The sequence below is a fragment of the Corvus kubaryi genome, unplaced genomic scaffold (assembly GCF_017639235.1).
Source record: "Corvus kubaryi isolate FWS band 111438036 unplaced genomic scaffold, C.kubaryi_AGA036_p1.0 37398, whole genome shotgun sequence".
In the NCBI taxonomy this organism is placed as follows: Eukaryota; Metazoa; Chordata; class Aves; order Passeriformes; family Corvidae; genus Corvus; species Corvus kubaryi.
The window spans coordinates 6,783,667-6,804,572 of record NW_024581137.1 but is presented as its reverse complement, the minus strand read 5'-3'; the positions used below and the strand labels follow the sequence as shown (position 1 = coordinate 6,804,572).

General features: G+C 42.0%; 1 protein-coding gene across 10 annotated transcripts in view; it reads right to left on the bottom strand.

The window, feature by feature from the left end:
- The window catches only part of HECW1 (HECT, C2 and WW domain containing E3 ubiquitin protein ligase 1), a 266,897-nt gene that overhangs the window by 114,202 nt on the left and 131,789 nt on the right, over window positions 1-20,906 (bottom strand). For 9 of the 10 annotated variants that reach the window (XM_042043488.1, XM_042043484.1, XM_042043482.1 and 6 more), the window contains one exon: window positions 14,093-14,187. The exons of the other annotated variant lie outside the window; for it this stretch is intronic. In XM_042043488.1, the coding sequence (XP_041899422.1) occupies window positions 14,093-14,187 (95 nt within the window). The remainder of the gene's footprint in view (window positions 1-14,092; window positions 14,188-20,906) is intronic. 10 annotated transcript variants of the gene reach the window in all.

The window sequence follows — 20,906 nt, the reverse complement described above, 5'->3', positions numbered from 1 at the left end:
CAGGTGCCTGTTGGGATGTTGAAAAACCTTCAGGCTTTCAGTCACCACCTGCTCCTCTCTATCACCTACTTACGGTATTTCTACTGAAACAACCACCAAGTTATTCCACAAACATTCAAAATTACCTACAAATCCACCAGTTATAAATATGCGCAACTTTACCTCATAGTCATTTCCTCAGTCACGCCAGCTGATTTTAGGTCATCTGAGGGTATGAGTTATTTCAGAAGAGATCTTAAGTACTGGCTATTTTTATAAAGGATTATGCATTGCAAAACTACAATAATGTTGTTCTCTCCCCAGATCTTCCTCCCAGCCCCTCTTCTTTCCAGGACTAAGGAAAGCAGACAAGAAAACAAAAGAAAGATATTTCAAGAAAACAAAGTTATTTTTCTCCATTACACTGGCTACTGGCAAGTCCTTGGTTACTGAAAATCCAATCAGGACTAAACTGCTGGCATCTATCAGCTGTAGTAGGTAGATAGGAAACTTCACTGTGGAGCTACACACAGGTTCAGTGCAGGCTACAGATCTGGCTTCAATGAATTTTATGACCTCCTTCTTTCCCTTTGCATGAATGGCTGTTTGTCTGGCTGCTGCTCTGATGTACAGAAATCCATGCAGCGCTTGAAAACAGGCATGCTGGTAGATGACAGCTGCTGAAATGTGCTGAAAATTGCTGAGTGAGAGACTGGGCACACAACTGCCCATCTCAGCTTAAGTTCATGCCTTGGCTTGTATTCAGATACATGTGATACAGATGTGTGGACACAAGAAGAGGTCTTGTACCTATCTCTCGGCTTTCCTCCCACTGTGCCAGCTTTCCAGCTGGCCACAGGTAACACAGCATACTTTATCTTAGGAATATGCGATTCCACTAAAATCTGTGTTACATTTGTGGGTTGTTCAGAGACTTTATAATCTGTACACCTACCCAAAAATTTATCAGTATGGTCAACTATGCATCAAAGCTTTGTAAAACTGTACTTTGCCTTTGCACAGCAAATTCACCACTTACATGTTTAGCTCATTTCTCATCTGTGTGTCCTAAACATTTCCCTCCCATCTGAAAGCCTGCCGGCTACAGCTCTGGCTGCAACACAGACCATGGGCAGCTTGGTCAGTGCCTCAGGAGACCTCAGACAGAAACCACAGCTAAGTCCCCATGCTCTTTTCTGAAAGAAAAGAAAACAAACAAAAAACCACAACCCAAACCAATTTATTTGAACTTTGCATGATACTTCAAAGCAGCTGTCCACAGTGACATGCCGTACAGCAGTAAGTAATTTAAAATAGCCACGCAAAGAAACACAGTGTAAAAACTTGCATTTAGCCTGTATTTGTGCAATAGTTTACCCAGGCTTTGAGAGAAAGACCAACTGAATAGGCAGAAAGATCTCTATTATTTCAGTGGATCTGGCTTTCAGGTTACCATATTCTACACCAGGAGATTTAAAACCCATAGCCACACCTTTGTTATCATCTCTCCCTGCAGATTAGCCTTCCTCTTCCCTTTTCACTTGGCAGTGTGTTTGAGACACAGCAGTAGATACTGTTAAACAAAAGACCATCTTCATTAAATAAGATGAGCCTCTGACATCCTAACACTGTTTTACAAACATCACAGATATTTTAAAAATAAAACCGTAAGACAGTAATTCTGCTGTATTTACCCTGTTTTCCATATTTTTGTATTGTTACAGAATTATCATAAGAATTTTACAAAACAAGTGCCTTCACTGTCCCAGCTCCATCTACTTATTTTGCCTCATTCATTGTAAGCTCTAAAAGAGCCATTTGGGATTTTATTCATTGCTTCGGATAAGCAGTGAGTTCATGTTTTTCCCTGAACACCTTTTAAAATTTATTCAACATCTTAAGAAGGCTTATCCACACAAACAGCTGTCTCTCAGCTAATATTTGCCCTCCTTCTTCAACATGAGTAATTTCTTCTTTGTTCTAAACTAATCAGCACGGCTCAATATGCCAATTTTCCTGAATGGACATGTCAGTCCGAAACCTGACCGCTGTGCTTTTCAGCACAGCTAATACTTACTATTAAGTCTTCTGCTTTGTCTCATCAACTAATAGGAATTAATAGCAGATTAAAGTCTATGATAACAACTTTTGTTTGAGAATTTGTAACCCTTTTGGAAAACATTAATTTTTAGCACATACCCAGGAAGTAAAACATTGCCACCCACATCTGAGATGAAATATAAAGATGACCAACAGCAGTGCTATATAACAAAGCTGAACAAGACATTAAAAAAAGGAAAAATTAGCTTGAAATTGCAGGTACTAAAGATGGGTCATCATTTAGAAATTAGGATCTGAACAATTAGAATTCATACATTAAGTCAGTCAGTCTTGAAAAAGTGTCAGCATGATTTTAACAATAACCACATGTCATAGGTTAGCAAGCATAGTCCCGGAAGGGACGTCCTTGCTAAGGGGTGCTTACAGTTTCCTCTGGGAACTGATAGAACCTATCAGCTGGCCAGTTTGAATATGGACAATTCTCTAAGCCACTTAAAGTTGTGATCACCTCTGTGATCCACATTTAAGAATAGGCAAACTCCCCCTCCAAGCTCTCTCTCGTTTCCGGCGCTGGGACAGGTGGCTGCAGGCCCCGTGTGGGGGCCAGCGGGCCCGGCCAGGCCCTGCTTGGGCCAGGCCGGGCCGGGCCACGGCCATCCTGGAGCCATGGACCTGTTCCAGCCGTGGAACCCCCCCCACTGCCTTGCTGTGGGCAGCCGGAGCGGCTCGGCTCTCCCCCTTCTCCACTTCGATAAGAAAAATTCAACATTCCAGCTGCAAAGCTGCAAGGCCGAGGTGAGATTAACCCTTTTACTGCTGTGAAGAGCTGAAAACCTGAGGGAAGAGAGAGAGGAGATGCTTAAAGCTGAAATTCTCTTGTGAAGCTATGATATATCAGAGTATCCTGTTGTAATTTCATGAAGATACGGGGGGTGGAGTGTTCAACTCGTGAGCAAAAGCACCTGCGCTGAGATAGGCAGATGCTGACGCAGCTGTAATTTCATGAGAAGTCTGGACAGGGAGAGATGAACCAGATGAGGACTTTTGCTCCAAACGGGAAAGGAGAAAACCTCAGTCCGTAGAGATGAACCAGATGAGGACTTTTGCTCCAAAATGGGAAAGGAGAAAACCTCAGTTCCTAGAGATGCTCCCAGAGATAGTCCTAAAGATGAAGATGATGAAGACCCTTTGCTCCCAGGGAAGGAGAAGGGCCTCTGTTTTTGTTTCTGAACGGCTCAACCTTAAAATTGTACCCCAAAAAACTTCAAGAGTGGACCCTCGAAAGCAGTTGCGGGAAAAGCTGCAAGTCGGGGGAAAGGACTCACACGCAGGCAGAGAGACTCCTCTTCCTAAATGGACTGAACAATATTTGGAAGTGGGCGGCTGTCTCGTTGTGATAATGTTTTCATAGCACAAGCAAGAAGAGACTTCTCTTTCTAAATGGACTGAACAAGGTTATTATGGAAGTGGTAAACAGACTGAACATCTTAAGGGTTGTCTTTTTACATTGTCAGTGGGAGAAGGGAGGAAGGTGGGGGGAGGAGGAGAGTTCTGAAGGTGGTATAATTTTTTTTTCCTTCTTCTTTTAGGTCTGTTAATAAACTTCTTTATATTCTTTCAAGTTTGGTGCCTGTTTTTCATTTCTCCTAATTCTTATCTCACAGCAGATAAACAGTAATGAGTATTTTGGACCAAACCACTACACTAAATTGGTGTTTCCGCCCGGTTACAAACCGAACCCGCGACACCACAACATGGGCTTCTTGTCTTGATGAAAGGACAATGTCCTCCCAGAAACATGACTGGAAATGACTTCTACACAAAACCATGAGGTTGTTATCCACACTCAGAATTTCTTCTCCCCGTATTTCTATATAAACACATAAAGATCTTCAACTCATGACTAGCAGAATTACAAGAGATTCTGAAAATGTCTGCTTATGCCTTCAACAAGAATTTAATTTAGTATTAAAAATTGTGCAAGAGAAGATGCAGATCAGAATCGTGTCACCTGACACGCACACTTTTAAAGTACCTTAGAAGAACTTCAGTAAAAGGAAATATGCTAATGCTGTAAGCAGTGCTAACTGATACAGAGATGGGAGAGATCAACAGCTTATTATCTCTATGCTTGCTAATCCTGGAACATGGGAGAAGACAACAAAATTGAACAAAGGTAAATGCAAAAACTGAAGAAAGCAAAGGTGGTTTTTTTTACTTGTAAAGCCTAATCAAAGGGAAAAATTCTGTGTGGGGACACAGAAAGCTTACAATTGACAAGCTTAAAATTATTTTCCTACTGCAATGACTTGTAGTCATCAAGCCTCTCACTTACAACAGGGACACAAGCTTTTCCAACAGCTGCCTCTCTATGCGGGTCCAGTGCACAGCAGGAAAGGACAGCTAGTGAAAACATTAGGGCAAGTCATGATGTGGATAAGCAGTCTGGGAAAGAAAATGGAACACAGAACACCAAACCCTGGTCTTTAACTCTTTATGCCCCATCAGGCAGTACTGCAGACATACCAAATTTGACCTAGAGGATTTCACGCAGGGTTCTTATAGCTTCCACGGTCTCTGGTGTTGGACCAGCTGGATACTGGATTCACCCTGGCAACATTCAGTTCCTTCTTTTTCTGAGTGAGAAGTGTATTTTTTTTTTTTAATTAAGATTGTGCCAAGTATAAATAGTGCTTTCACTAAATAATAGTCAAACACACATGAAAAATGGGTAGAACACAATGTTCTCTTTTTCAATTAATTAGAAGGCCTCTAGTGCGTCCAGTGAGATTTAAATCAATGTGTACAAAATTGACAATAACAAATCAAACTGGCAAATGCAGGGAGAAAGGGCAGAAATCATCTGTTTTGTAAAGCAACATCAAAGGATATCTTTTTGCAACTTCTGAACTGAAACGCTGGAAAGCTGTGTCATGTAGTCTAAACTACCCCTGGTAATTTATCTGGTGCTCACCCACAATCAGGTTAATGCCCTATCACCGCAAGTAACTCCTAGAAGGGAGGAAGCAGGAGGTGCTTCATTCCTTCATTCAGCACTCTATCACATTCAACTCTGAAGCACTCCATAGGTCCAAATCCTTCCCCCTTCAAAAACTAAAATATCTGCCCTCAGACCCACTGTGTAATGTCAGGAACTGTACTGTTTTTCATTAATCTGACCAGATGCAGGAGAGAGCATCTAAGAATGTAAAAGGCCAAAGCAAGTATAATTATACCAGTGCAGTGTGCTGAACAGTTGCTGATCTCTCCATAATTTACTAAACCACAGAAGGGAGCAATATGATGTGCAGACATTACTATGGCTATTATGTGACCATAACAAGAGACATTCCAAAAGCAAGTGGCTGGGAAATACCAGGCTCTTTTTGAACCCATTAACAAATAAATGGCTTGTGTAATGGTCTTCTTGGTGTTGCTGAAATAAAATCACTCCAGTTCCCACCTGTCATACTTTTTATTTCTTCACTTCAGCTCTGTGCTGTATTGCAAGTCTACCAATTAAATAATTCTAAATCTACACTTAGAAGTTCATGCAGGATCAGATGACCAGTAAGGTTAAATTTGACACAAGTGTTTTCTTTGAAACAACACATACAAAGAAATTAAGGCAACAGGGAGAAGCCCAAAATTGGTGCCACTGACTTGCAAAGTGAAGACTAGGCTGTGGCCAGTGGTACTTAGGGATGGATCACCAGCTCCACAATTAGTGCTGCTTAATTAGAGTCCATGAAAGGGCAAGAAATGGACAACAATTTAATGGAATCTGCAAATGGTAGCATTAACCCTGGTTTTTGTTCTGTCCTATTCTGCTTTAAATCTGCAGAACTGCACATTTGGACTACCACAATAGGAAAAAGTCTGATGGAGGAACACTCACAGAATTATTTTATTTAGTAATTTAAAAGACGCCAGCTTTTTCCTGTTTATGTCACCTCTTTCCTGTTTAAATCCATTGCAGCTATGCCTACAGCAGTGCATCATGTGTGAAGCTACTAGGAATTTAAGCATGCCTGCAGTGGTAAAAGAGGACTTAAGACGACAATGTCAGGACCTCGACAACTTCCACTTCAGATCATTCCACTCTTCAGTGCACTGAACAGGACACCTGCCCCAGGCACCCTGCCTGCATAGGCACACAGCCTTTCCCTGCTTTGGGCACCTGGTACTCTGCCAGGGATACATTTGATATATAGGTGTAGTTCTTTCATGCTCTCGTATACTACCTGGATTCACCACACGATGCAAAAGGGCCGTCAATGCAGCAGCAATATGTGCAGAGTTGCTGCCTGACACAGCACTCCATGCTGATTGTTCCCAGGCAGCATAGCCAGCGCCTCCTCAGCAACAAGCACTACATTCCAGAGAAGTGCAGCGCTGACCCCTGCACACCTGCTGCCCCGTATCCCACATGCATCATGGAAGAGGCTCTTCCCCTTCTCTCCTAGATGTGCACTCCTTGAAGATCTGCGTAAAATATGCATGTGGACTTGGGCAGAAAAAACACTGAGAAGTATTTTGGGAGCATTTCTTGCATAATCTTTTTTCCAATCCATTCTGATTTTTGATGCCAAGATTAATTTTAGGTACTTGTATTTGAAATTCCATTAAGATGATCCAATAACTTGTCTTTCATATGGATAAATCAGGAATTATGAAGACTGCAAGATTAAATTACATTTAAATATACAAACAGCTGTGTGCTGGAAAGCAGAGACATTCCTCCTGAGGTGGAACAATAAAAACACGCATACCTGCATGTTGAGAGTTATGGGCTGCTGCTCAGGAAATCAGTGTTCACAAAGAAAATTGTACCTCCCTTGCTCAATTTGTGCTTATTAGATAATAAATTATGAACACTTACCTCTCAAAAGGGGTGTAAATCTATGAATGAGTGGTAATAGGAGTTTCAACCACACCAAGCTGAACAGTCGATAACAAGATAAGAGAAAAAAGCCACCAGGAGCATGGACCTGGATCATTTCTTACTTTAGCCACTGACATACCTGAAATCTGTCATAATGAAAATGCAAGTGACCCTACTTGCCAGTTCTATTACATTTTGAAAGATATTGCCAATATGAAAGAAAATAATTAAACATTTCCAGTAAAGTCAGTGGGGTTTCACCAGATGCTCCACCTGACCTTTACTAAATCAGAACTGTAAAAGCAAGTATTATTGGACTGCACACAGAAGAGACCTTCATTACAAATAAGTTTTCTTAATATTTAAAGAAAATCTCAACCATCCCTATTTAAAATGAGTGTAGGGAAAATAAAAGGAAGAGAAAGGTTATTATTTATAACACAGTGACACTCGTTACGCTGCAGTCAGAGGACCAATTACATCCTGGTTACGCTTTCCAACTCCACTAATTCATATAAATGAAGTGCTCACTACATGACAGGGTAATTGCAGTGTAAATACAATAGTCTTTATATAACTGGATACTGAAAAAGAGCCTGTGTTACTGAGGTGGCAATAAGAATTAATTTGGACGTGTCATTAACCTTCAAATTCTTTGAATCAGTGATAATTAGGATATAGAAAAGCATAACCAAAAATGTAATTACACTGAACTAAGGGCTCAACTGTGCAAGTATTAAGAGGCTGCTCATGGGAGTAAGTATGCTTGAACATGAACTGAGAATGACCAAATCAGGCTGTAAAACACTACTGTGGGTTTATAATGAAACAACATGGAAGTGAAAAAAATAATGACATTTTTCAGATGTAAGAAGCATGCTGAGGGTTGTTCTGATATCAAAAATATTCCCTTATATTATATAGCTAGTGGGGTCAAATTCTGCCAGGAAACCTGCCCTTCCCTCTGAATGAATGTTAGCTGTAGCTGTAAAATGGCTGGTGTATCCATTCTCTAGAACATTTCAAAGCAAGTATACAGTGAGTGCAGACAGAACTGTGTAACATGAAAGTGCTAGTGTTCCCTGTGCACATAAAATCTTTGTCAATTCCCTTCTAAGAGGTACAACTAAACTTCTCTGATCAGCTTCTGTGAGCTATGACACCTCCCTAACTCCAGACACCATAATGTTCTTCTGCACACAATGACAAAATTGCTTCTTGAATGCCTACAGAAAACCATGGGCATACAGAACTGTCTGTTCAAATGCTAAAGCAACTCCCCAGTCAGTGTAATAATTTCTTTAAATTCAAAGACTTGTGTCTTCATGTTATACCACTTCATTATGTTAGCCTACACCAGTGGCAATGTGTAAGCACATAAGGCAGGCAGAATGTGGACAGCACTGCTGCTGTTGTGAAAGAAATCCTGTTATCAGGGACAACGCTAAATGTGCAGGTACTTCTGATAGATGAGAAACCCACACAGGTCACTTTCTTTCCACAGCTTATGGATCAGCTACTTTTTTCAGAATTACTCATCTCAAATGGTTAATCAGGGAATCCACTCTCTTTCAGCAATTGTTTCTTAGCAGATAAATTTTCTGCTAGAGGCCCTTTTACATTGGAAAGGGACCATATGCTGGCAGAGAGAACTTTGTATTTGACTGCTTCCTTCCAGCTGAGTGAATGTTTCCAGTCATTTCCCCTGCTCATTTTGGCTTGATTTTTTTTTCATTCCTGAATGACTTAATCTCCTTTGCAGGTAAGAGGGGGAGACATATAGAATATTGGTACTAACAGTGCTGTTCCTTGCCTTGTATTGGAAGGCAGCTGCAGCTGTGGGAGCTCTGGCTACTTCTCAGCTCAAGATAAGGAAGGGGGATTCTCCTGCTCACTTTTGACAAATACACAGTCACCTAAGCATACCCATAGCTTCCAGAGAAGTGCTGCTTCCCACCCTGGAAATGCTGAACCTTTAGTACCTGTAAGTGTACACTGCTTACACTTGTTAAAGATGTACCTGACTTGCATTCTTTGCTGTGATTAATTGCAGCAGCCTGATGTTGTGTTTTCCATAAACTTTTTTTTAACCTCAATTGCTGAACAGTGCAGAAGCCACTAGAAGTTTCTGTTCCCTCTTCATTTGCTGTTTTTTGAAGTATAATTATACCTACACACTCAAAATCAGACTGTTACATTTGTTCCATAGCAATATCCTAGAAACACTGACAGTTTTAAAGCTCACTTATCACAGAATCAGACATGAAGTGAAAAAGAAGACACAGGTGAGATTTTAAAATCCAGCCTTCCAGTAGAATGAGAGATACAGCTGCTTGTACACGCACACTCTCATAAAATCCCATCTTGCAGCACATGGAAATGAAGCAGAATCCTTCATTATCAAACACTCCTCGGCAGCCCACGCTCTGACGTGACAGCACATAATGCAAATATTTACAGCAGGAAGTCCTCAGCAGCGATCAGTCACCACCAAATAGCAGCAGCTTATCAAGCAGTAATTCCTGCTGTGGGAAACTGAGGCAGCACTTCCATACAAACTCAACACAGAGAAGGTCTCTTTCAATAATCAGCTCCAATTTACACAGCTTTTCCCACAATGCTAAGTGTATCTGACAAGTCCCATCACGATCTTTGACACAGAAACAGTGGCATGAATGCTCCAGAGGTTCAATCAGCTGAGGTTCTTTGCATTCTAATACAGAGTGAGTGAATGCTCCCAATTTAGTGAAGACATTTGTCCTGAGGCTAAAGCATTGATTCTCCACTTACTGCCTTTTAATTGTGATGTATCCAATTTATCTTTTTAGGCTATAAACTCTTAGGGAAAAAGGTTGTTCTTCTTTCTTCTGCATGTTGTTCTCATGCCAGCTTTATTTTACTGCAAGAAAACCATGTTCAGGTTACATAATTTTTATATTAAGAAGATAACACTTCCCTATTGCTAGAATTAATTGCTGTAACCTGTATTTCTTCCTACAACAGTGTCTGATGTAAAGTTGAATCAGTGGTGACAATATTATGAATAAATGAAGAGTTACAAATACAGGAACATTCCAGATGTTGTAAAAATGTTCTTTTCTACCAAGAAAACTGCTCATCCATACCATAGTAATATTTATGCTTTAGTAGTATAAATTCCTGTGCATAAGCAACACTGCTTTCCACTAGTCCAGAAAAAAAGGAGCCATCCAGGATGTTCCTTTTCTTTTTTTCTAGAATTGCAGGTGCTCTTTTTTACTGTCATTAACCCCAGGCCTATCTGCTGCCCCAAATTCACATTTAAGCTCTTGCCATGTAGGAATTGGCCAAAGTGCACAGCCTTTTGTTTCCAGATATTCAAGCTTGATGATTCACAGGCAATAAAATGTGACAGGACTTTTCACCAACAAACGAACTGCAGGGCATCCTAATCAGCAGGCAAGGCTGCTCTAATAACTGGGTTACAGCAAAAGGAGGTAAACTCAAATGGAGCAGAACATTCATAAGACAAGAAACACGAGATGCTACTCAGCCTAAAGCACCACTGGTGCTATACAAAGACATCCAACTTACACAGAAGCTTTTTTTCCCCTTTGGAAGCGGGATTCCTTTCAACTGCCAGTTAAAGACGGTCTCAGCAGCACATGAACAAGAATGGCAACCGCTTACAGCCCCCAGCATGACTACTTCCAGCTTCTTTTCCCTTTTCAATTGCAGCAAACTGCAGTCAGACAGACAATGGAGGGTTTTTTTGTTGTTGTTCTAAATTGTGGTGTTAGGATACTGCTGGTTATCAGTGTTTTCAGACTCGTTGACAGGACACACACCAAGCAGCCAATATGCCAGCTGCTGCCCCTGATGCAGAAGCTGCCATGCGCTTGGAGGCTTGGACAGAACCCACTTGGGTGGCTCTGGCATCAGCTGCAGATGAGTTAGTGCTAGCAGTGAAAACACTGTCCCCAGAAGGTCACCTGTCCCCAAATGCTACTTCTCAAAGGACACATGCTCTGGATATTTTTCCTAAGCTGTGCCAAACAAAAAGGTTTGCTTGTGCCAAAACCACAAAGCCTCCTTCCCTCTGTCCTCCTACTAACAGCCTAAGAGTCAGTGAATTTGTGACATGGTCACTACAATGGCAAAACTCTCTTTGTTTTCAAAAAACTTCAGCCTCTACACCCACAGTAGGATCCTTAATGAGATTATCTTCCTGTAAATTTTGTTTTTCTAACACACTTAGGTCCATCAGACACTGCTGAAACTCCTCCTGGCTGCAATAGAGAGTAAATTTATAAGCATAGACCACAGAATTGCTTCTTTCAGCAGAAAGGATGTGCAGGAAGCTGCCCTAGGATCTGAAGAAAGCTTCCTCTGAGTGGCAGAGCCCCTCTCTGCACCCAGGCCCCAGCTTTTGTTGGTACTGTAAGAAACTCCATGCCTGGCACCCTGGGGCAGTGCTCCAAACCACTGGAGCGATGAAAACAACTGGGAAATTTGATGCATCCCCTTCCATCAAGAAGGGCCCCGTGTGTCAAGTCTCACTAGGGTAAGAAGTGTCAGGGACCCCAGATGAGCTACAGGCATGGTGCTAGATTGTCAAACTGATTGCGCAAAATTACAGTCAAAAGGTGTTTGCAGTTCTAGAGATAATGTCTGTACTTTGCATGGTAATATCCAACCCCTAGCAGCAGCCAGTGCAGAGGCCCACAAGAACCAAGAAAAGAGTAGGGCCAGGCAGATCCCTTGTTATCTTCTTCCCCACCTGTGCAGTGAGAATAACACCACTTGTCAATGGTACGGGATGCTGTGAAAAATTCAAATACTTCAGTAATAAAGGTTGGATGTGTACTGCAGAGAGCCAGATGGAGAAAGCCATCAGATGGTGTCAGCTGGGACTAGAATTTGGAGGATCACACTTAGCTGAAAGCCTTCACACAGGCAAGAGTCGGCCCAGTATTTTTCTCCAAACTGAGTTTTCCAATCTATAGCACTTTTCCCCCCTCTTTGCACTCATACAGAAGTGTCCATCCAAGCTCATATTGCATAACCTTTGCTGCCGTTCCATTGCTTTTGTTGTCTTCACTTAGCATTTGCCTTACAATGCATCAACTAAGTAATGCAGCAAAACAAGGAAGAAGAAAACAGGCAAAAAGATACTGCACCTACAACACTGCTGGCCTCTCAGGTCTGCAAAAAACCCACACAGGTATTTTGAAACCCAGAAAGGCAGGAAAAATGAGAAGATTACAGACAAAGATTGCTATTTCCAAGGACACTGGTTTGGCTCTCAAACAGAGAACCATTGATACCACTTTTAATCATATTTTGGTTTTCGGTCATGCACAGTATACTCAACTAAAGGCAGTTCTCATCTGATTTCTGTGATGACCACGAGTACTGCATGAACAGGATTTTCTTTTAAACACAAGTCGTGCCTTAGCTGAAAGTGAATGGCTCTTTTATTTCCCCATAAGTATGTATGTAAAGGTCTCAGCTGAAGAACTTGGAGAGATTACCTATTTGCATATTACAAAGGCACAGGACCTTAGACATGCTTCCACTAATTTCACACATACTGTTGATACTTAATAATGAAAGAGTAACCCTTCCATACTAGACCTGAAAAATTTGTGTAATTGGTTCCAACTCAGGTCTAAGATATGGATGGGAATAACAGAAAAAAAAATTCTAATCTCTCAGCCTACTGGTATTTATTGCCTTGGTTGGCTGGCTTACCTTTCAGAGAAGACAGGGATTATCCCACCAAATTGTAACAACTGGGAAATCAGCAACAAGTCCTAGGGCAACAAGACGTGACTCACTACAGGCTAAAAAGAACTTTTCAGCATCCCTCATAGTGAAGATACCCAAGGCCACATCCTAATGTTCTTCTGAAGACAGCTGAAGGGAACTCTCCAGGCTCTAAAACTGATGAATAGCTTCACCATGAGCACATCAGAAAGGTGCTACGAGACATGAATGCCTTTTATTCCTAAAGGATGTGCCAGCAGCCTCTACCCAGCATCTAGTTTACAGGTATATTGTGCATCAAAAAGAAGGCAAAGAGAAACCACCAAAAGTCTTTTCACGGCTCAAAGGTGAAGAAATGAATCCTTTCTGGCTCTGGTGGAATCAGATACAGCCAACATACAGCACAGCAGACTTCTCAGCCTTTCTAGAAATATTAACTTGGGACTGGGAAAAAAAAACAACCAAAAACCCACACCAAAAAAAGCAACAAAAACAAACGACACCAAAAAAAAAAGGCTAAAAACTAAGCTTTGGTGATGTCCACTGAAACCTACATGCACCCACAGGTAAGACAGTTCTTTACTGTTCTTTTCTGAATCCATCTTCCAGACTAAACATTATCTGGACTCATCCTTTTCTTATGCCAGTTGGAATACAACTCTTCAGTTCATGCAGGTCTCTGCCAAGCCTGGCAGGCAGTGAAACACTGTCAGCAAGGCCAGACAAGCTCTGGAGGTCATCAAGTCTCTTTGTGGACTTTTAAAAGATGTTTCACTCTCAGGGCGATAAAATTTCCCAATACCAGACACAATATATCGCTTTTTAGAGCTATCTAAGCCATAAAGCTTTGCTAGGCTCTAGCAAATCAAAACTGCTCTCAGTGAAGCCTCAATCTGTCAAAAATGATGTTTGGTCCTTTGATAGATCAGGTCCTGAGTGCCCACTTCTTACCACTGATGGGAGCATGTCACAGTGTGCTTGTTCCCGGAACTCAGAGGCACTGCTGTGAAAATGCTCATTTTGAAAAAAGCACCTTAAAAGAGGAAAATCTTTTTTCTTTCTGGACACTTACTGTATTTACTGCCCAAGGATCCCAAATCCTCTAGGGGAATCACCCAAATCTCACAGCACCCAGCAGAGAGAAGACAACTTTACAGAACAGGATACAGCTAGGATGTGGGACTTGCCCCAAATCAGAGAGGTTTTCTGTGACAGATTCAGAGCTAAATCTACATTTCTCTTGGCATACAAACCCACACCTTCACAGAAAGACTGCCCATTTCTCTGTACCACAATACAATGGAGAGCAAATATTATGCTCAGTTTTGATATAGAGGTATATAAAGCAGGCAGGGAAAACAAGGCATAGCACAATGACAACGGAACATACATGGAAAATAAAATGTCACCATAACTTACAGGAGCTGCGTTGTTTTTCACTGTGACACTCGGAGTTGTGGCTCGTAGCGCCCCACTCACGCCATGGTAGTACTTGAAGCAGATCTTTGTTTCAGCTAAAAAAAAAGCCAAAAGCAGTATTTTAGATTAGAAAAACTGCCAGGGATAAGTGGCATGATCAGCTGCAGCTCACAGACATGAGGCTGGCAAGCAGTTAAATTGCAAATGGTTCATTTTGTCTGGCTGGCAGAACAGGATACCTCCTGCCTCTGATCTTCCCCTTTGCCAAGGTGAAATTTAGAGTTTGGTTCATGGATTCAAAACAGTTAAAATCCAAACCTCTTCTGAGCAGAAGTTACCACAAACAGATCTTAGAGCACCTGTTTAGCATCCTTTAGGTAGAAAAAAAGTAGGGACACATAAATGTTCCCAGTTCAGACATACCAAGCACTAATGTGCAGAGAAATTGAGGAATTTCCTTAGGATAATGTAGCGGGTTGAGTTCAAAACCAGGCAGAAACACCGATTAATGTAGTGGTTTTGGTTCAAAATATTCATTACTTACTTATTTTCCTTCTGTGAGATAAGAATTAGGAGAAAAGCAAAGCAGGCACAAACCTTAAACAGCTGCAGTACAATGAAAGAGCTTTATTACTAATAGAATTAAAAGTAAAGAGAAAATAACAAAACAAAATTAAAGCAAATCCCCCCCCCCTCCAGCACTTCTCTCCTTTTACCCAGCTCACACAAGGGATAACAGAACATGGGATGTTAGTCAGTGTTCCAGTTCTTGAAAAGTCTCTCTCTTATGCTTAAGGAAAAAAGGGTTTTCCTTCAGTTGCACGTGGTTCCCAAACTGCCACTAACAGCAGACCCGCCCGGAAACAAACAATCTACTGTGTGTAGGACATCTCTCCCATGAAAAATCTCACAGTTCCTTCACACTGCAAAACATAGGCCATCACATGGGGTTATTAATCTTTTTAAGGATAAGTTATTTTGGCCTGCACACAAAGGCTTTTCTTCGCCACAAGTCTCTAACAGCCTCTCACTGCTTCTATATAGCCTGGCATAGGCATTCTTCACAATCTTCACAGGCCACACGAGGATCCTCCATCCCCCCATGTTCTTCAAATGGATTAAAGAGACAAACAGTTTGTGGTATTACAGTTTCTTACCACGGCATGCAAGGAGGTTTTTAAGCTACGCGCCAGAATCGCAGCACCGCCCTCTTTTCTCCCGTCGCCATTTCCAGCTCTGTCCCACGTGACTCACTTCTCTTTCTCCCTGACTCTGAAGCCGCCATGTTGAAGGGTGTTCTTGTTCAGGCTTTACGGTGGGGAAAGCCTCGCTCCCTCTGTGCTGCTGGCTGCGTGGTGTCTTCTTCAGTTCAGCATGAAGTGTGCTGGCTGCAGACAGGAGGCTCTGCCGGCTCCCGTTGACTCCGCCAGCTCCGCATGGAGAGGAGAGGGACCCGCCTGTCCCCAGGAGCCGCGCTGGATGGGTTTAGCTGTGAGCAGTCCATGGCTGGTTTTAGCTGTGAGCAGTCCATGGCTGGTTTGAGCTGCCTGCGGCTCTGGGACAGTCCTCCCGCAGCGACCCAGGGTCCGTGCCGCAGGGTTGGGAAAGGGGGAAAGGGGCAGTGACCCCGGCCCGGCCTGGAGGCTCGGAGCCCCCCCCCCACCTTCCAGCAGGCAACCTCCGACCAAAAGGGGCAGTCCCGCCTTTCTGTGCGGTTTAAATATGTAAATTGTGAGAAGCGTAACTGGTCTTAAAGACTGTCCATCAACTCAGGGTCAACCCAATACAGATAAGATTGCATAGCTGCTCATTGACAGCTTCACAGTTTCACTGTGCCAAATTGTTCTGGCCTTGGTCAGGCCAAGGATGTAGATCTCCACAGATTAACTGCTCTGCCAGTTACTACATTAAAGCATTTTTCAGGTACATCAGAGTACCATCAGACCCTGCCTTAGTGTATTTCCACTGACTTCTAAAGATTTAAGTTAGGTGACAAACACAGGAAAGGTCATGATTTTTGACACTCATAGCGCTGCTTTTTGCCACATGCATTGACATTCAAATAAATAACATTGAGAGGAACTCATCTCAATAACTGTATCAAGGCACAGAAGTGGAAACAGCTTCTTCTTAATCAGCCCCTCACAACCCACTTTCTTGTCTGCTACAAGAAGGAAAGACAGTTCGACAGCTTCTGTGTTGGTCTGTGACTACAGATGTGAAGTACTGCTATTTGCCTACTCACCTGGAACTGGTGCTCATCCTGGCCTGCCTGCTGGCATGCAAGAGTTTTCTTCCACAGTAAACTAGATGTGAACTGGTCTGGTATGTGCCTACATACAGTCAGGACACAGCAATTATGCAGCATTACATTCGTAACAGGTATGTTTGCGGGATCTGAAAAATGCCTGTTTAAATAAAAGCAGCTTTCACATCTAGTTTTAACTGGATAATGACATGCAAATGTTCATCTGTTCCATAATATACTTGAAGGTGCTTTTCATAACCAAGATTTTCCTTAACACCTTGCTTTGCAGCTGCTGCTGTAGCTCAGGGAAAACACCAGCCTTCACCGGCAGAGCACAACAATGCTCACTTTAAGTACAGTGCCCATGTATGAAAACAATAAAAAAATGCCAATTATGTGTTTTAACAAATAAATTGCATTGCAGTTTTAATATCAGTAACAAAATTAGCCAAATCACTGCAGCTCTGATCTGCTGTTTGTAGATCCAAGGAACAACTGTGTAGCACTCCAGGTGGAAGCAAAACTTGAGACATGAAAAATGGTGGAGACCCTCAAAAATGCAGGTCTGAATTGCTTACCCTGATAGCTACACAGGAACATAGGTGGAAGAAGAAATCCTGATATTTTTTGAAAGGCAAAATGATTTTGTAAGTGTAAAGCCTTCCCAACTTTCACATGTCACTTGGGAAATGAAAAGCAAAGAGGTGATGTTCCCAAGTAGTTCAAGCACTACTTATTTTCAGGTGGCTTCCCAGTCCTCTAACCTGAGGGGTGCTGCAGGAATGCGCAGTCCATCCATGAGAACCACAGTGCCAGCGCACTTAATCTGTCACCATATTTTCCATCCCCAGAGCCTGTTCTGCAACCAGGTGCACATTTCTGCTCATACAGTGAAAATACAGCCTCTCCCTATATCCACAATGGGTGCATGTGTCCCATTTACTTCACAGAACTCCATAAGAATTGGAACAGGCTACACAGCCCTTCACCACCTCCACGAGGGGCTCTGGGGCCCATCCTGGGGTTGAATTCATAACTATACCCTCCAATGAAATTCTGCAAGTTCAAGAGATTTACTTGAGGTGTCAGTGCAGCTGAGCAAGCGACCCTATCGTTGCACCTGGGAGCAGCAGTTGTTTCCTTTTGGCAGCAAAAAAACCTGGATGAGCCTGTGGGACAGAAAAATTGCAAGTCCAGATTGTATTTTCACAATGTAATTTTCTCTACAGGACTTTTAACAGCTCAGCAGCTAACTCATTTACTCGCTGAGAGGACAGCAAAAGCTGAGGATATCTCAATAGCTAAAACATGCAGTTCTCACCAATTATTCAAATCTTAATTTTCCTCTCCCCTGGTGATTTTTAGCTACAGTTTGCACGGAACATTGAGAGCTAAAATAAAGAGAAGAATTTAAAAAAACCCAACTTTTGGAGGTAATAAAACATATCTTCAGGTGTTAGCTTGTATGACAATGTTCAGACCCCACAGCAGGAAATCTTCTCATAGGTTGACAAGCAGGAAATCAGTTACCATGTGCATTGGGAAAATTTTAAAAGAATCCATCAAATTAACCTAAAAGTATTAGAGAGAACAGAAGGAGAGAAGAACATATCCATGTGTAGTTAATCTGGCTATTAGTCCCACTTTCAAGGACAAAGGACTTTTCAAGACTAAATGACTGAATATGTATTTGGAAAGAACAACGTGGATATTACAGGTTCCTCTGAGTTTCACACTACTATTTCTAATTTAATTTGCAGCCAAACTGCCCACATACAGGTGCACACTGGCAAGAAAGCAACTCAAGAGAGATGCAAGTGTCACACCCAATCCAAAATGGTGGCAGAGCTGGAGCCATTCATCAAGCAGTGGTAGAGGTGGTGATTAATGAACATCAAAGGTTTCATTCAGAGAACAGATCTGAGAGAAAATGTCTTATGAAGGCCTTCGTAGGTTGAAAAATTGCTCTAGAAGCATCAGGGGAACATTTTCTTTTTTCTAGATTCCTCCCTCCCCCTCTTGCTTATATTGTTTTCAGATTGAAAATATTATACAAATGTCTATTTTCAATGGAGAGATGAAACTTTAGCAAGTATAAAGCTTGCAATATTATATACAGTTTCCTGATGTGTAAAAATGCTACTAGGACCCTAGTTGGTCATTTTTTGGCCATGAGCCATTCTTTCCAAATAACACTGTTGGTGCCATGTTTTTCACCGCAACAGAGTCCTAACATTTTAATCCATCTGAAGATTACTCTTGCATTCTCGAATCACCTTTGAGACATTTCCAAAACAGATGCAGAACCTGTGAACTTGGTACCACTGCCTCTGTAGATGAACAGAAAGCACTGGAAGTTTTGGTAAGACAGTGACATAAATTAACCTGAATATTATCCAGCTGGCATTTGTAAATAATACGTACTTACAAAGACTGTTTGGATTGTAGTCTTGTAGATTAGCTTGTTCTGAAATAAAGGAGACCATTTAACTCTGTCCTGCTGCCCTAGCTACATGGCACAGTGCACAGGTCAGGAGCAGGAGTTGTCTGGTTAATCCCCAGTTATAAACAAATGTGTGCCACTGTTATTTTCATCTCTAATCATTTAGAGGTCCCTGGATCCAGTAATGAAGTTATGATGTTGAAGTCAGGAAGTAATGAGGTTAAATTCTTCTTTCAATCAGCAAAAATGTCAGGGAAACTGGTAAATCTTCCAAGAGATGAGATGCCTAAAGATGCTCGGACATAGTCATGCCCATGGCAACTACCAAACTACTCAGCAATTCACATGGATCAAGAACAAAACAGCATTGTACTCCCTTTACACCAGACTTGGTATCTCCATTTGTGCCACTTTTGGCTGGAGTAGAGTTAATTTTCTTCACAGTGGCTGGTATGGGGCTATGTTTTGGATTTGTGCTGAACACATGGTCAATAATATAGAGATGTTTTTGTTGCTGCTGAGCAGGGCTCACACAGAGCCAAAGCCTTTTCTGCTTTTCATACTGCCATGCTGAGGAGGAGACTGGGGGTGCATAGAAAACTGGGAGGAGACACATCCGGGACAGGTGACCAAATCACATGACATCACACTCAGTATATAAAGTGGGGGGAAGAAGGACGAAAGGGGGGATGTTTGCAGTGACAGCGCTTGACTTCCCAAGTAGTCCATTGCACGTAATGGGGCCCTGCTCTCCTGGAGATTGCTGAACACCTGCCTGCCCATAGGAAGGTGGCGATAGAATTCCTTGTTTTGCTTTGTTTGTGTGCACAGCTTTTGCTTTCCGTATTAAACTGTCTTTATCTCAGCCCATCTAGTTTTACGGCTTTTAACCTTCCCGTTTTCTTCCTGATTCCACTGGTGGGGGAGTGAACGAGTGGCTGTGTGGGGCTTGGCTGCTGGCTGAGGTTGAACCATGACACCATTATACCATGACTTGTTAGAGCTTTCCACTGCAATGGTATAAAAAAGAAAATCCCCAGTTGTATGCTCAGATTCACCACTGTAACTATTACAGGTGCACAAAAAATACAGCTCCCCCAAAGGAAGGCCCTCAAGGCACAGCAATGTAAGATAATCAGAACCAGGCAACAAGAAGGGTGATCCTGTTTTCTTCCTCGCACCAAGTGCCTGTGTGGGCTACACAGGTTACAAGAAAGGGAGAGGAACTGGGATGTATTTCATCCCTGGACACCACAGAAACCACTCTTTATTCAGAGGAAAGCACTGAGAAGTTTGACTTTTGCCAGAGAAACTCTGCCATGGGGCTTCATCCCTCTCACAAGAAAAAAAGTTAATTTCACAAAAATGATTTCACTATCAAAGCCCTCAGTTACCTCAGTTACCAAAACAGTTTTGCAAATTAACTGGAACATTAATTTACCAGCTGAACATTACTCAGGCAATAGTTTACACTGCCTCTGCAACCACCCAGCTCTTGAAAACATTCTACTACTTATGAAACTGAAGTGAGAGGAAATAAAATCTAGTAGGGCCTGCTGATGAATTGCAACTGGAGGTATTGAAGTTTGAAAGTCTCCAAGAGGTCTCCTAGTGCACATTATCCAGCCACTTTTCTGTCAGTGTTATTAGTCCTGTTGGTTTATTTGATACCCTTTCCCTTTAAAATATGTCCATTCCTACGCATCTTCCTCATTCCTTAAGAGTTGTCAAAACTGCTCTGAATGTCTTCTCAAAAATTCACTTGCTCTTATAATTAGTTCTCTGTTCCTTGCTTACTAAGGACCTGATCAACCCGATGTCAGAGGCTTAGTTTTCACTTAAAGGTGGATTTATTCTTTCAAATACAGAAAAAAAGCTCTGCCAAGGTTACGCAGTTTCCCTTGTTAAACTAAAAAAAACCCCAAAACACCCTAACGAGTATTTCAAGGAAGACTAAATTATATTCTTTGGGGGAGGCAGGAAGCATCAGCTGGTGTTTGATAGGAGTGTGAGATGCACCTGGGGCACTTCCACAAGCTTGCTGTGATTTACTCCCATGACACTTTATGTTTCAGTTAAATAGCTGAGGTGACTGGGCATTAGCTAGGCATTTCTCAGTGCTA